This window comes from Phasianus colchicus, chromosome 1, assembly GCF_987193195.1.
Source record: "Phasianus colchicus chromosome 1, bPhaCol1.hap1.1, whole genome shotgun sequence".
NCBI classification, from domain to species: Eukaryota; Metazoa; Chordata; class Aves; order Galliformes; family Phasianidae; genus Phasianus; species Phasianus colchicus.
Genome location: NC_143436.1, coordinates 21,281,674 through 21,295,724, shown reverse-complemented (window position 1 = coordinate 21,295,724; position 14,051 = coordinate 21,281,674). Strand labels below are relative to the sequence as shown.

At 40.7% G+C, this 14,051-nt stretch overlaps 1 protein-coding gene across 8 annotated transcripts in view; it reads left to right on the top strand.

Annotated features, from left to right (window-relative positions):
* Positions 1-14,051, top strand: part of PLXNB2 (plexin B2) — a 250,023-nt gene that overhangs the window by 129,528 nt on the left and 106,444 nt on the right. For all 8 annotated transcript variants that reach the window (XM_090136759.1, XM_031614992.2, XM_031614983.2 and 5 more), the window contains one exon: positions 5,590-5,658. In XM_090136759.1, the coding sequence (XP_089992885.1) occupies positions 5,657-5,658 (2 nt within the window). In that variant the 5' untranslated portion in view covers positions 5,590-5,656. The remainder of the gene's footprint in view (positions 1-5,589; positions 5,659-14,051) is intronic.

The following is a 14,051-nucleotide window of genomic DNA, read 5'->3' as shown; positions in this document are numbered from 1 at the left end:
TTACTTCACAGTACACAAGCTGGAGAGTTTAGAAAACAGCAAGAAAAAAAAAAAATCAACCTAAAAGCTTGAATATCTCTAATCTGTATTGATCTTTCTAGCAAGTATGCTCTCTGGCTTTGCACACAGTGTTGAGCTTGTCACGTAGACAAGCCAGAGTCAGTGGGTATGTTTAAACTAAACACAGCTTGGAATTCATCAGATTTGCTAAGTTTCATTTTCAGGATGAAAAAAATATGCAGCCATTACTGTGTTAAAAATCTACCTTTCCTGTTACCCTTAGGTAAATCATACAGTTCGTACAGTTGACGTTACTCTTTAGCATGCTTTTTATGGTATCAGTTTGGGACAACGGGTTTATTTGCAACTAAAAAAAGCACTAGTGGATTACACGGGCCATCCCAAATATGTGCCTTTTTTTTTCTTTCTTTCTTTCTTTTTTTTTTTCTTTTTTTTTTTTTTTGCATTACATCTCTCTACCAGGCATCTTGTTTATGTCTCACAGCTGAGGATATTTCTAAAATAGCTTTTTAGGCTTAAAAGTTATTCCTACTATTTGTGGTATCCTTATTCTTGTTATGTTACCAAGCTAAATATGCTGTTGGAAGATGAAGAAGTTGAGATTTAAGAATTTCTTAAATAGCTTTTGAGAAAATGGGATTGCTTCTGTGTTGCTGTGCATTGGATGAAACCCTTATCCAAGAGACCAGACCACTTGATGAGTATGAAATTCTGGTGGATCACTGCTGACTCCACACTGGTTAGAGTGATTCTTGCCCTCTGTGAGTGATAAGGCAGGGTATAATTTTGCCCAGTATCAGTTGTTAGGTTTTGATAAATAACGATCTGAAGATGCTGGAATGCATATACCTCATCTCTCCTTCATTGGTAATTGCTTCTGTTCTTGGCCCTAATATGTGAGTTACTGGAGATCAACCAGTTCATGGGATAATGTTCTTGCTATTTGATATTTGCAATGAAATACTGTTCAAGGAACAGGTAGGCTTTCTAGACTGGTCAGAAAGGACAACAGAGAAAGTGGCTAGTGCATTTAATTCTGTAGTCAAAAAGTCTCTGTGGAAAAGTCTATAAAGTGATGAGGTATGTAGTCTCCTTATACTGAAGTGAAGGATATTCAGAAAGGCTGAAGGAGTACAAATTCTTGGTTTTCAGTATTGAGTTCTGCTGGTCTTTTTTCTTGTATTATATCTGTAAAACTCAGATTTTGATCTGAGACTTTTAACTTAAATGTTAAGAACATAAAACTCCAGCATGTGTGCTTTTTCCTTTTTTTTTTTTTTCTTTTTTCTTTTTTCCCTGCAAACTACAGGAAGAGAAAAATGAAAGGGCTGAGTGAAAGTGGTGGTTCTTTTGAGGTACATCCAGCAATATTAAACACTTCCATCATCATGTTAATATTCTGTGAATTTTTGCAGAGGAGATCAGGGCCTTTTCATAGCACATAAATTTGTGGACAAAAGTATGTGAGACTGACTGAAAACCAAAGCAAAAGAGTTTAAACTGTATTATGTGTAAGCATACTGAAGGCTGAACTATGTGGAGCGGCTTCAAGAAAATGATTATACTGAACCTGAGGTAGCCAAGTGGAGGAGATAGAAAGGAAGTCAGTGATGACTTTGGAGATTCTATGCTGGAAGTGAAACCAGTGTCTCTGAGGTCAAAGAGGTGTAGAAGGCATGAAGGGAGTGACCAGGAACAATGTAAAGTGGGGAGCTGAAGGTAAGGAGAGATGCAGAATTAGCTGAGCATTGTAGTGTAGCAGTATGTTAGTTAATTAGTGATGTAAATACTATAATGTTTGGGGTCTTAAGCTGACATTTAATAACAGCCTAAAGTTTTTAATAGTAAATTCTACATCCTGTTTCCATATGGACGTGATCTCAGTGTTGTGACAAAATGAAACGTGAAGATCCATTTTCAAAATTAAGTTCAAAACAGAAACACTGAAAGTGTTATCCTATATGCTCAGAACTATCGAGTGCACTGTGCTTGTTAGCTAAACAGCCAAATAAATGTCCCATGGGTGTATAAATGCCTATATGAAAAGCATTTACTCAATATGTTACATATAACTGAAGCTCAAGGGAGCAAGGCCTGTGTCTGGGAACCGGATAGCACAACTTTCTGTCCCTGACCCCTCTGTGCCCTTTCTAACAAACCAACAAAAACCTCCCTCAAAGAAATTTGGATTCTTTTTTTTTCTTCCCCCCCCCCCCCCCCCCAAGCTCTAGAAGCAAACAAGCAAAAATAGCACTTAAAACATTTTTAGTTATAACAGCACTGGCTGCTCAATCAAATGAGTGCTGTGTTTGTTCCTTCCAGTGTTCAGAAAGCCACTGTCCCTACAGGAGATGCTGCACTGGGGCTGCGCTCAAAATGTAAACACAGCTGTTCAACCTGAGCTAACCATGTTTTTGAAGTGACAGTACCTATGACATTCAACCTAGATAGAGAGCACAGCTGCAAGATGAGGAATAGAGTGCTTGCAGGATAGGGAGTTTGTATGCAGCTGTGCTGGGTTATTTACATGTCCTGACAGTCTTAGCTAGGTTACATGTCTGTGGTGTTCTTTGTCCTAGAGGAGTCTTCAGATTTGAAAGTCAGAAATTGTTTCATGTGAGAAGGTAGGAGCAGTTAAATGCATTCAGATTGGAATGGGACAGGACAAGAGCTAAATGTGGTCTAATGGCACTCATCTCTCTACTGTTATCTGGGGGTTGTGGAGGGAGAGGATGCTCCAAAGAGCAGTTCAAAGATTGATTCCTTCTCTAGAAGATGATCCATAGCAAAACCTTCTCTCCTGAACCAGTGCAGAGAGAAGGGACAACCTGACCCCCTGAAATCCCTTCCATCCTCTGCTGTTCTGTCAAGATCAACCTTGTTAGACTGAAGTTAGCTTGTGTGAGCATCTCCTCACCCCACACTTGCTCTGTTTGTGCTCGTGGTTGCTGTCAGCTTTAAAGAAAACCTCGCTATGTTTTCTAGGTACTTTTGACTTTCAGTCAGCCTGCAAGAATTTCCAGCTTAAAGATTTCTGATAGGAATGTATATTTTAATTCCTGTAGTTCAAGCACTCACTTTGGGCTGACCAGCTGGCCAACTCATGCCATGGAAGATGTATTCCTTGCAGTACGCTATGTAAGATACTGAAAAAGAGCTGTTGTGCTACAAGCAGAAGTTAAAAGGAAAAAACTAAACAAAACCAGGAAGCTTTGTGGCAGATGGTACCACTGACGTCCATCCAAACCTAGCCAAAGCAGCATGCCGGCTAAGAGCAGAGCAACCTGGAAAATCTGATGACTCAGTTTGAATAAGTAGGGAGACAGTGAGTAAGATTTCTGGCTTGTGTCCCAGGCCTATTATGAAAAAGGATCTGTATGTTATAGCGTAGAAAATTGAGTACAGTTGGGTGGCATCATTCTCTGGCACAGCTAGTTACCAACCATAGACTAAAATGTTAAGTGTACACATGTGAGAACTGACGCATACACAGTCTGATTGCTCTCTTCCAGTTCCTCAGTTGTGGTTGAGCCTGTTTTCCCAATAAATAAAGTTTAGCAGGATGCGTACTTTTGTTACTGGGGGTATAACTGACTGGACACGACTGTGAAAGCTCAGGATCTGATTCCTTTTCCAAGCTTAGCCAAATTTCAATTTACAAGCACTTCAGTTGTTGCAACTGCAAAGCTTAGATGTGAGCCAACTGTTCAAGAAATGCCTACATCACTATTCAGTAATGCTTGCAAAAAACTTCTAAAGGAGAGAGGTACAAAGAGATTTACAAAGAGAACTTCCCAGCTGGATGAAGTCTTGTTTCCTTGTTGACTTACCTCCACCTCCTTCATTTCTGATGGTTGTTGAAAAGGTCATTCTTTTTCATACCCCTTGCTCTTCCTTTTACTTCTGTATTTTCTTTCCCTTTCTGTGCATGTGTTGCACCAGATTATTTCCACTGTTAGTAAGACATAGAAAGCAATCTGTTTCCCTTTATCCTAAATCCAAGACTCTTGCCTGTCTAATGGATTGGCCACTTTACTTAAGCCTCCCTTTACGTGCTGTCTCTCAGATCCACTCCAAACCTTCTCTTTACATTAGGTCCTGTCATCCAGGTAATGTCCAAATACCTCATCCTGCTCTTCTCCCATGTTTCTCTCTTTCCTTCTTTATGTAAAAAGAGAAATCCTGACCTGAACTCTTCTCTTCAATCCGATATTGTTTACTTCTCCATCTTCACTTCATGCTTCTGGTAGAGGATCCTTTCACCTTCTCTCTACATCTGTCTGACCACTATCCTTGTTTCACTTTGCTCTGTTTTACATTACTGCTCCAGCCCTCTCTTCATAGTACAGCCACTCAGCTGTCTTGGGTGGAAAACACTTCTAATGGAACATGCAAATATTGAAGCTAACAGCACTCACCGTGGCTTTACATCTCACGGTTTTGCTGAGTATCTTTGTGAGCATGCAGGTTCTTCAGACTGCTTTTCATTGGGACCTTGGCTGCTTTCGAGCAATTTGTATTGTCAAGAGGAGATGAATGTATGGAGTCCTAAAGAATGTGTTACCACAGCAACTAGATATGGGGAATGCAAACAAGAAATTAAGTCCCATTGAATATTAATGAAATAAGCACACTTCAGTACTGGGCAGCCTCAGGGCACGTGGAGAGGAAAATAAAAGTCCTGCTGAGGTTTATTTCCTACCTCCCCAGGGAGCCAGTGTCAGGCAAGTCTCAAAGTCAGCTTCAGCTGGCACTGAAATGAGATGGCTTGGAAATTAAGGTGGTGAATTTTGCTGAATGTTTGGGTCTTTGCTTCAAGCTCGACTTCCATTTGATGATCTTTTAGTGTCTGTGTTGGCATTTGCTGTGAACTGCTTGAGTGAGCATCTTATTCTTTACAAAATGTAGTGATAAATATCCGTATGTACGAACGTGGTTGGGGCATTCAGCGCTCACTGCATGGATTGATGTGGGTAATCTTTGAGGGCAATTGTCATCTTCATATTCAAGTTGAACAGTCCAGATTAATAATCTTTTTTAATTACTTTTTGGCATATACAGTAATGTTAAATGGTATCAGATGGTATTTTATCCTTCCCTAGAGGGACAAGCACTGTTTCTCTTCCATTCTTAAATGTTTGATCGTGGGAGGTGCTGAGTGCTGCCATTGATAAGAGCATGTTCAAGTTCTCACTAGAAGAGTGCCAAGTCATACAATACCCCATCTGTAATGCCAGGCATTCTTTCTGGTGATATATCAGCTGAGCTCTCAGTTCTGTTGTAATTAGTTGTACATTTGTGAGCAACTGTCCATCTGATTTATAATCTCAGTAGCTACTGAAATGCAGAATATTACCCCATTTAGCCGCAGGATTGAAAGTTATGGTGTGCTAAAACTGTGTTTTAAATGCAATAAAATTGACTGTATATAAACAAATTATACGTTTATGGAACACTATAGATGATCTTAAATCAATATTTCAAAGTTCATAAATTTAAGACGATTGAACATCGCTTAATGAATATGGATATTGTTTTAATCACTGTCTTATTTTTATTTTTATTTAGTAAGAAGATTAAACGCTGTCCTGGAAAATAACCTGACTGTAGTGAAGAAGACATAGTAGAAAAGTGAATGTAAGTATTTAATAGCATGCGGGTGGCAGTTATTCATGTTTGCAAGACATTGATATTGATGCTTTTGTTATTGACAAACTGATTTACCTAAAATACCATTTAATGTAATACTTTCCCTATTATGAGAATGCTGGATCTGAACATTATACATGTCTGTATGATGTATAAAGTATCTTTGTGTTTTTAAATGCGGGTCTGTAGGCAAGGTGTACCTAAATGCTATTAACTGGGCCATGCCCAAAGCTATTTGCATGTTTATGAACTGTTTGAAGGAGAAATGCCAACATGAAGTTGTCACTAAATGCTCATAGAAGAAAAAAAAACCAACAAACACAACCTCAAAGAGGTTCTGTAACACAGACAGATTTTCCATTTCCAGAAGAAATTTGTCTAACTTGGAATAATGCATCCACTATACAGTATTTTTCTGTGTACTTGCCCCAGATATGTGAGCTGATAGTAGAAGATTGCACTGTGGATTGGCAATTCAATTTGGGATGAAATACAGCGGCTGCAAGTTCCAGGCTAAGTGCATCATTGCTCACTTGAGGTCACTTTTTTAAACCTGGAGTCAATAGTTCTCTAACAATAAGAGCTTTGGTTCATTTTCTAGACCCTTTTGAAACTGTTACTTTGCTCTTGAATACCCCATTATTTTTCTTAAAGCCATTGCTTTCCCTAACTGTATTTCATAATAACCTGAACTCTGGAACTGTGTGGGCATATGTACGCATGTATTTGTGTCTGAAGCAAAGACCTGTCTCTGGAAGTCATGCTCCGGGAGGTTTCGAGTGTCTCTTGTGTGCAGAGCAGTGATAGTCATAAACTTCTAGCTGCCACAAATCTGTTTCCAGTATTTTTTTGTATTACATTTTTCCCACGATCTCACCTTCCATTTCCCAGAGCTTGCCTGATGAGTTTGGAAGCAGTCAACTAAGTCTTTCCAAATGCTGGATAAAGTACAGAATTCATGACTTAGATGTCAAGCGGGATGATGATCCTCTCTTAACATGCTGGAACAGTTTTAATTCTAGGCTTTGTAAAGTTGTCTTCTAAAGTTATTTACTAACTGACTAATAGCACCAAAACAGTGAGGTGCTACAGGAGCATAGCAAAATGTTATCTGTTCCATGGAGTTGTCTGCTGATTCTGAGTTGTCTGAAATAGAGATCCCACAATTTGACAACATTGTACCTAAGGTAGGGATTTGCAGATTAGACTGCAGTGCCTCTCTACATCCCTAGTATCTGGTCCAGCTTGAAATGAGTATATGCCTATTAGATATAAAATTAAGTCTTTAAAACCTCCCCGTAGGAATTGAACAAATCAAAACAAACAACATATAACTAATTTTAGCTTTAGGATCTCTGGAGTGTTCTAGACTATGGAATGTCTTGATCAATTCCATGTGCGTATGATGAGTTTGTCTTTGTAGAAGTTTCCCTGTACTTACTTTCACATTACAGTAACCAACTCAGTTTTTAACTGTTTCACCTGGGAAACTTGGGAAAATGTTATCATCAGTTCCCTCAGAGTTATGTAACAAGCAGTATGTCTTATTTGTGTTTTGTTTTTTTTTTAAATGCTTATTTAGCAGCCATTTGAGTATAAGTTGAATTCTAAACATAATATCGTTTCATGTGTGTGCATATACAAAAACAAGTAAAATATGTGTAAAGTTGTGTTTCAGATAGTTCAGTAGTAATAGACAATGTAAATGATGTGATTACTGCCTGGCCATGAAACGGCAGAGGAATAAACCCATCCATGCAGAGAGTTTAATGCCTTGTCCTTGATGTAAAAACAGATATGATCTCCAGTAGATCTTATTTTTCTGGTATTTTAATTTTGTAGAAGTGTAGACTGAGTTCCTAATTGAGGAACTTCTATCTGATCTGACTTTTGCAGCTATCAGACATGAAAATTAGAGTTTTATCCTTCTGAACTCCAATAACTTTCAAATGTCAATTGGTTATTGAACATGAAATCTTAAACTTGGATTTGAAATACATTTTGCAGAAGAGCTGGCAAGATTTGGGCTTTGATTACCCATAGAGCTAAAAAGTGGAATAAACTTTCAGGAACAGTTGTTTCTCCATTCTTTTCCAAAAACACTTCCTGACTGATCTTTCACAGAGCTGAAAGCCGAAGCTGAGATACTGGAGGAATCTGGGAAATGTTGTTTTGCTTTGTTTCTTCACCGGTAAAGAGCAGAGAGAGAAGATCAGGAGTGATGTTGTTATTGTTGTTGTTGTTTTAAGTAGTAAGGAAAGGCTGGGAAAAATGTATAATGGACTGGAGGGGATGATCAGCTGATAACTGTATCACATTATGCTGGTAATAGCTTGTAACAACCTTGAGGCAGTGAATGAAAGCAGAAGGAAGTGGAGGTGCACATTAGGGAACTGGGAGCAGGCACTGTCAAGTAGAGCACAGGGATGGTGCACAGGGTGGGGGTAGAAGAACACCCAGCCCTCATCAGATACCAAAATTAGCTTCTTGCTGTGTGTCTTGAAATCTGAGATTCCTGGAATAAGTCTTTAAAGAAACACTGAGAGAGCTTTGTTCTCCATTCTCAGTGGTGGTTACTATGCAAAATGTGTGCACCAGCACCAAAAATAGCCTGGTTCCAACACACTTCTGAAGGGTGAGGACCATGTCATGTCATGTGCTCACACTAAGCTCTGCTTCCTGGCAGGCAGGTTCTTTCTGGGAACTCTACACAGATACTTTTAACCTTATTTGTTTATAAAATAGTTGCTTAAAAAGAATGACCACCCTCCTAATGTCCACTTTCATTCAGGATCCAGCTGGGGATTGTAAAACTAATTGTTGTTCAATAAGAACTTGGCTACTCTATCATGAAAACTAAATAATTCTAGGCAGCCTTTGGATAGCATGGTAAATAAGGCATAGAGCCACACTAGATAATGAGGAGAAAAATAAATATTGAAGAGTCGCTAGTTCATTAAGTAATGTCTGTACTGTGCATGAAATGAGGCAGGGGAACTGTGCAAAAAGCCTCTCACCATAGGGACTATCATAAAGGGTTCACATAAGGAACTTTACTTCTAGTATTTTCCTGCTAGAATTTAGCTTTGTTACCAGTACATTCCCAAGTTCTTTTACATAGCAAAATTTGAGTGACCTCAATCAGGCTGAGCCCCCTGAATCATCTGGAAGACCCCTTTTAGATCCATGGGACAGAAGCTACTGAAGCTCTGGGTAACAATTGTTCAACATCTCCTGTGTCTGGTGGGCACCAGATGGGAATGAGACGTGCAGAAGTTGGGAATGAGAGTTCACAGAAGTTTTGCTAGTGTCACACCAAAACCCATGTCTCTAAACACAGTTTGAGGGAAGTACACAGGATTTACACCTATCTTCATGCTTTTGCCTTCTAACATCTATCCCAGATTGTGTTGTCTGTGTTTTTTCTTTCCTCTGTGGCAATACTGCCTTTGTGTTGCCTGGCTGTAAAGAAATTAGCGAGGATGAAGAAGAGAGGATCTTGCAGTGCTGCCACCACTTGTAGCCTGTGACACCAGGTCAGGCTGGAACCATCAGCAGCAGGAAAGCCCTGTATAATGATCTCTCTGGGGTGTGCAAAGCAGCACATCTGGAGATTTATGCTTCTACTTTCCCATATGCTATCAAGTACAGTCTTTTATTTCCCTCTAATATGGGTTTATATTCAGTGGGCTATTTAAGGCCAAATGTCACACCTTTGCTCCTAGATCTTTGTAACAAGGGCGCCCACGAAGGACATTCTGCCCTCATTATTGAGCACGGGAAGGCTGGGAATAAGGCAGCTCCAGCAACAAGCTTCTGCTCACTGTCTCTAGCAGTATTCTACACAGGTGACTTGTGGAAAAAAAGAATCACACAGCTTTGGTCATGCTTCATGTCACTTACTATAGATGAAGTTGGAATACTGTTTTGCCCATATGTTGGCGCTTTCCCCCTGTGGAGAAATGAGGCAATGCTTTACCAGTAATTGCAGTGCTTGAGTATCTGTGGTGTGTTATAAACTTCTCGTATGTGTCCTTGTGACATGCGTTGTAGGAAATATCAGTAGGTGAGCTATAAAGGAGATGTTCATTACGGGGAGTTCCCCTTCTCCCTGTGTTCAGGAACATTTGATCTCAGGCTGCAGGCCTGGCTATGAGACCCGTAGGAAAACAGATTCCTACAACAAAATGCAGACAACTTCTCACGCCTCTGATTCTCCAGAATTATCTCCCAGGGAATATGTAGAAAAACTAACAGTAGATTCTTTACTATTTTAGGAGAGGGATGAAAACAAGTTCAACTCCAAAACACTAGCTTTCTTAAGTGCAAAATGACCCTTGCTTAATTAATACTTGGCAAAGCACTTTAAAGATCAAAGTGTCAATATTAACCGATTCTCACAACACACCTGTCAGTTAAGTAAAAATTATATCCATTTCCATCCCAAGAAGTTGAAATAATGCCTAACATCACGTTTTCACAATTGTTGCCTACATAATTTACCCACTTTTTCCAAACTCGCACACCCCTAGAAATTCTGGAGCCGGATGCTGCATGTTACCAGGTGCCAGGTTGGCCTCAGGCCCCTGCAAGGCCCAGGGCTTAAGGCAAGAGGTTGTACAGTTCTCAGTGGAACTGCTTGAGGTTATGGATAGGGTTTGGGAGAGTCAGTCTAGTGAATTTGTTTTGGAGGAAAAGTGTTCAGAAAGCAAGAGGGTGCTCAAAGTGCAAATAAAAGTTGCATGTGATGGCATTAAGGTTTTTACGTTCTGCTGTAGCTTCCATTAGAAATGCAGGTTACCTTGTTATTTCTGCCACAGCTCTTTCTCCTTTTGTTCCAGCCTCAGTGGAATGGTATAACTGGGCTGGAGGACAAATTTTTGCCATGCTGTTCTGCAGCAACCAAAAAGAAGAGGGGATTGGAACAACTGCTGCATCCCCTTTCAGTATGCAGCACGACTTGTTCCAAGCACTGTTTTAGTTGGAGTGAGGCTGGCTTTCCACTGCGTTGTCCCTCTAAACAATTTCTGTACCCTGTTAGCTCCACTCAGTGTGTTAATGCCCAGCCCTGAATACTGCACAGAATTCAGCAAACAGGGTTACTTTGGTCCCGTCTGTTCTCACTCTTGCATGAGCAGGTGGGGGCAAACAGAACAGCAGCCAAAGGCTTTTGGTGGGAGTTTTGGCACTTAGGGAGGGAGAAGCCTGGGCTACAAAAAGAGGCTGATGGCACAGCCTGGAGCAGGACTGCACGACTGAATTGGTGGCTGGTATTGTCCCACTTTTGCATTCAGAGAGCTTCTTTGCTGTCTTGCTCAGACTCAGACTTAGTGCTGCTGCTAATAACAAAGCCAGAGGAGGAGTGAGGGATTAAAACCAGAAAATGATGACTCACCCTCCCAGACCCCTCCCCACTTGCAGTCCCCACTTAAACCACTTTACCTCACCAAAGCCCTGGTGGCTTTTCGTTTATAAATAACCTTGTGTTTGAAATGTTAAAATGTGTACGCAGGGATTAAAGGGATATGTGATGCTCCAGCATTAAAACAGCACAGACCTCTTCAAGGGAATTGTGAAGGAAAATTAAAACATAGTTATTTTTGGCAAGGACTGCTGCATCCTGTGGAGATCAAGAGAAAGCACAAAGCACTTTACCCAGTTCGAGAAGCAGAGCTGGGTGTGCTGGAACAGGGCACCACATCAGTGCTTTGTGCTGCTGAAGCAGATTGTGAAGTTGTGGGGTTATCTCAGTTCCTGGGGAATGCATGGAGACTCACAGAGAAATATCTGTGGAAGGTACCTAAACTGTACTTCTTTTCCTTCCTGTAAATGTTGATGAGCACAGCTGCATTGCTACCATCCACTTTGTTACAACATCTCAGAATTCACTGCCTGTGAGGTGCATGGCCTCCTGTAACACTTAACTCTGGTGAAGCACAGCCCATGGGATGTTGTAGAGCAAGCAGCTGTGGTGCCCCTTTGGAGAACACAGGAACATTGAAGTTGGCACTTGGTTTCTTGTGTTCAGCAACTGAAATCAAGAACTGTCCCCATTTGGATAAAGAAACACGTTGTGGTTCAGATGGTTGGAACTGTTGCAAATCAGTTGTCAGCATTGATTGTAGCATTGATTCTGAAGTTTGAATGTCATTTAGTGTTATTCTCAGATGCTACTTTAGCTTTGTCTCCAAAAACCTTTGATTCCAGGCCAAAGTGAGCTCCTTCGTGTGGCTACTGGTGGTGGAGTCGATGAAATCATCTTCTTTATCCTTTTCTTTTCAGGTTTAGGTGAGTGAGCAAGCTCTGAGGGTCCTGTTCTGCTGGTTTCCTTACTGACAGCATTGCTGCCATTGTCTGCTTGCTGGCTCACTGCAAGCATCTGAGTGCTGTGCCTGTGGTGGCTGCAATTGCTAATAAATGAATAATTTTAGGACTCCTCATTCCCTTCAGACCTAATTAATTTCTGGCTCCACCAATCCTGCTGAACCCAAAAGCAGCATTTTGTGGAGTCTCCCTGCCCAACCCCTCACACCAGCTGCCCTGTGGTTCTCTTCTGCCGTCAAGCTGTAGCAGCAGTCTCTGCTTCTCAGCTTCCTCCAGTGGGATCTGAGCCCATGGCTTTCAGAGCAGAGCTGCAAGACTGCATTTGGAGCCCTCATACTGCTGATCCCTTGGGGTTGGGTGCAGGAATGCTCTGGCTGCAGTGGGTTACAGGTCTCCCCATACGTAGCAGTCTGAGTACGGGGTGTGGGACTTCTGCACCATTCCCACCCAGCATCCCGTTGCTGTACAATAGCCATATTGTTTAAGAGTTGATATGCGTGACCTGATATATTGCTTTGTTAAATGGAGACGATTCACATTAGCACCTTGATTTGTATGGAATACACCACCTCTGCTGCTCCTCACCTTTGCTGTTACTCTTGTGCTAGCAAACGTAAAAAAAATGCCCTGTGTTCACAGGGTGCTGCCTTCTTCATGCTGTTGTATGAATCTGTTTATAAGCCTGTCTTGTGTTCCTGTTTTGTTTTTTTTTCTCCATTTTAATGCGTTTAAATGTATTAGTTGAAGAAAACCTTTTAAATATTCTTTAGTTCAATTAATGTTACATTTAATTAAAGGATTTAACAAGGATAAAAGTAAGAATTAAATACTTGTCCTCTAAATAATTTTTAGAGCTAAATTCAAGGCAAACCTCAGCCTTATTTGATTCAGTTAATGCAATGCATGCAAAAAAACCCCACATTTAAAAATGCCTGTTCTTTTGGAAATCTAGTCCTGTTGTTGTAGCACTCAGTCTGATAGAGCACAATGTCATGAGGTATGTTAAGAAGTAAGAATATCTTGTGCTAGGCATCAGATTTCTTGTTGTCACTCAGTAAGTCAGTACAGTAAAGAGAAGTCCTCCAAAGATGCACAGGATACAGACTTGTTTATCCTTGCTGCTTTTACTTAAAATGACATCAGTTTAATTTGTGACTAGTTAATGAATTGTATTAAATTACAGTTCCTGGGAATTTCTGAGTTTGCAAAACATTGTAACTCCAGTGTTTATACACAGCTGGTGATTTCTTTAAGACCTGTCTGGAAATTTCCAGACAACTGAAGGGACCTGCCACTGTTTTCTTCAAAGCCAGACTTTCATTTTCAAAAAGCAGGTTTTTCAGAGTTTGTTCTCCGTTGTTTGAACCTGAAGGAAGCAGGAAGGTGCTGGTTGCATTGAGGCAGGAGGTGTGTGTAGCTTTGAGAACTCAGCCTGGTTGTTATTCTTATATAAGCGCAGAGCTGTGTATAACTTTATTTCTTATAATAATAAAAAAAAAAATTAGTTCCACACTGTGGAAGGAACGAAGGTATGAATTGTGAGCAATGTTATGGGGACTTATGGTCTGACCTGCTCTTCCTACTCTTCTTTCTTGAGCCGTTTCCTTCTGTGATCCTCTGACATGTGGTCCTGGGGACATGGCGAGGGGTGCCATGGTCCTTTCACTCAGAACAAATAGCTGGTATGTGGCTTTGGCTTTGTTATCCTCTGCATTGGTTGCACAGTCAAAAATCTTTTATCACAGAGACTACTGGGCATTTGGCTTTTCAGAGTACTCATGGGGGAAAAAAAGGGTCATGATACCATTTCTGTTATGATGAGCAAGAACATGCATTGGAGCTGGTGTCAGGGATGATGGAGTAGATTCCTGAAGTCCTTCAACCCTTCTTACCTTTAGTGCCTTTGGAAAGCATGAGATACACCATATACCGTCCATACAGGAAAAACCTATCTGGGCTAGGTTGGTCTGTTCTCTACAGTGGCATTAGTTGCCAATGCTTCATCACAAGTATCCAGAAACTGAGTGACTGTTGAGAAGTCTGGTTGATCTCAAAGC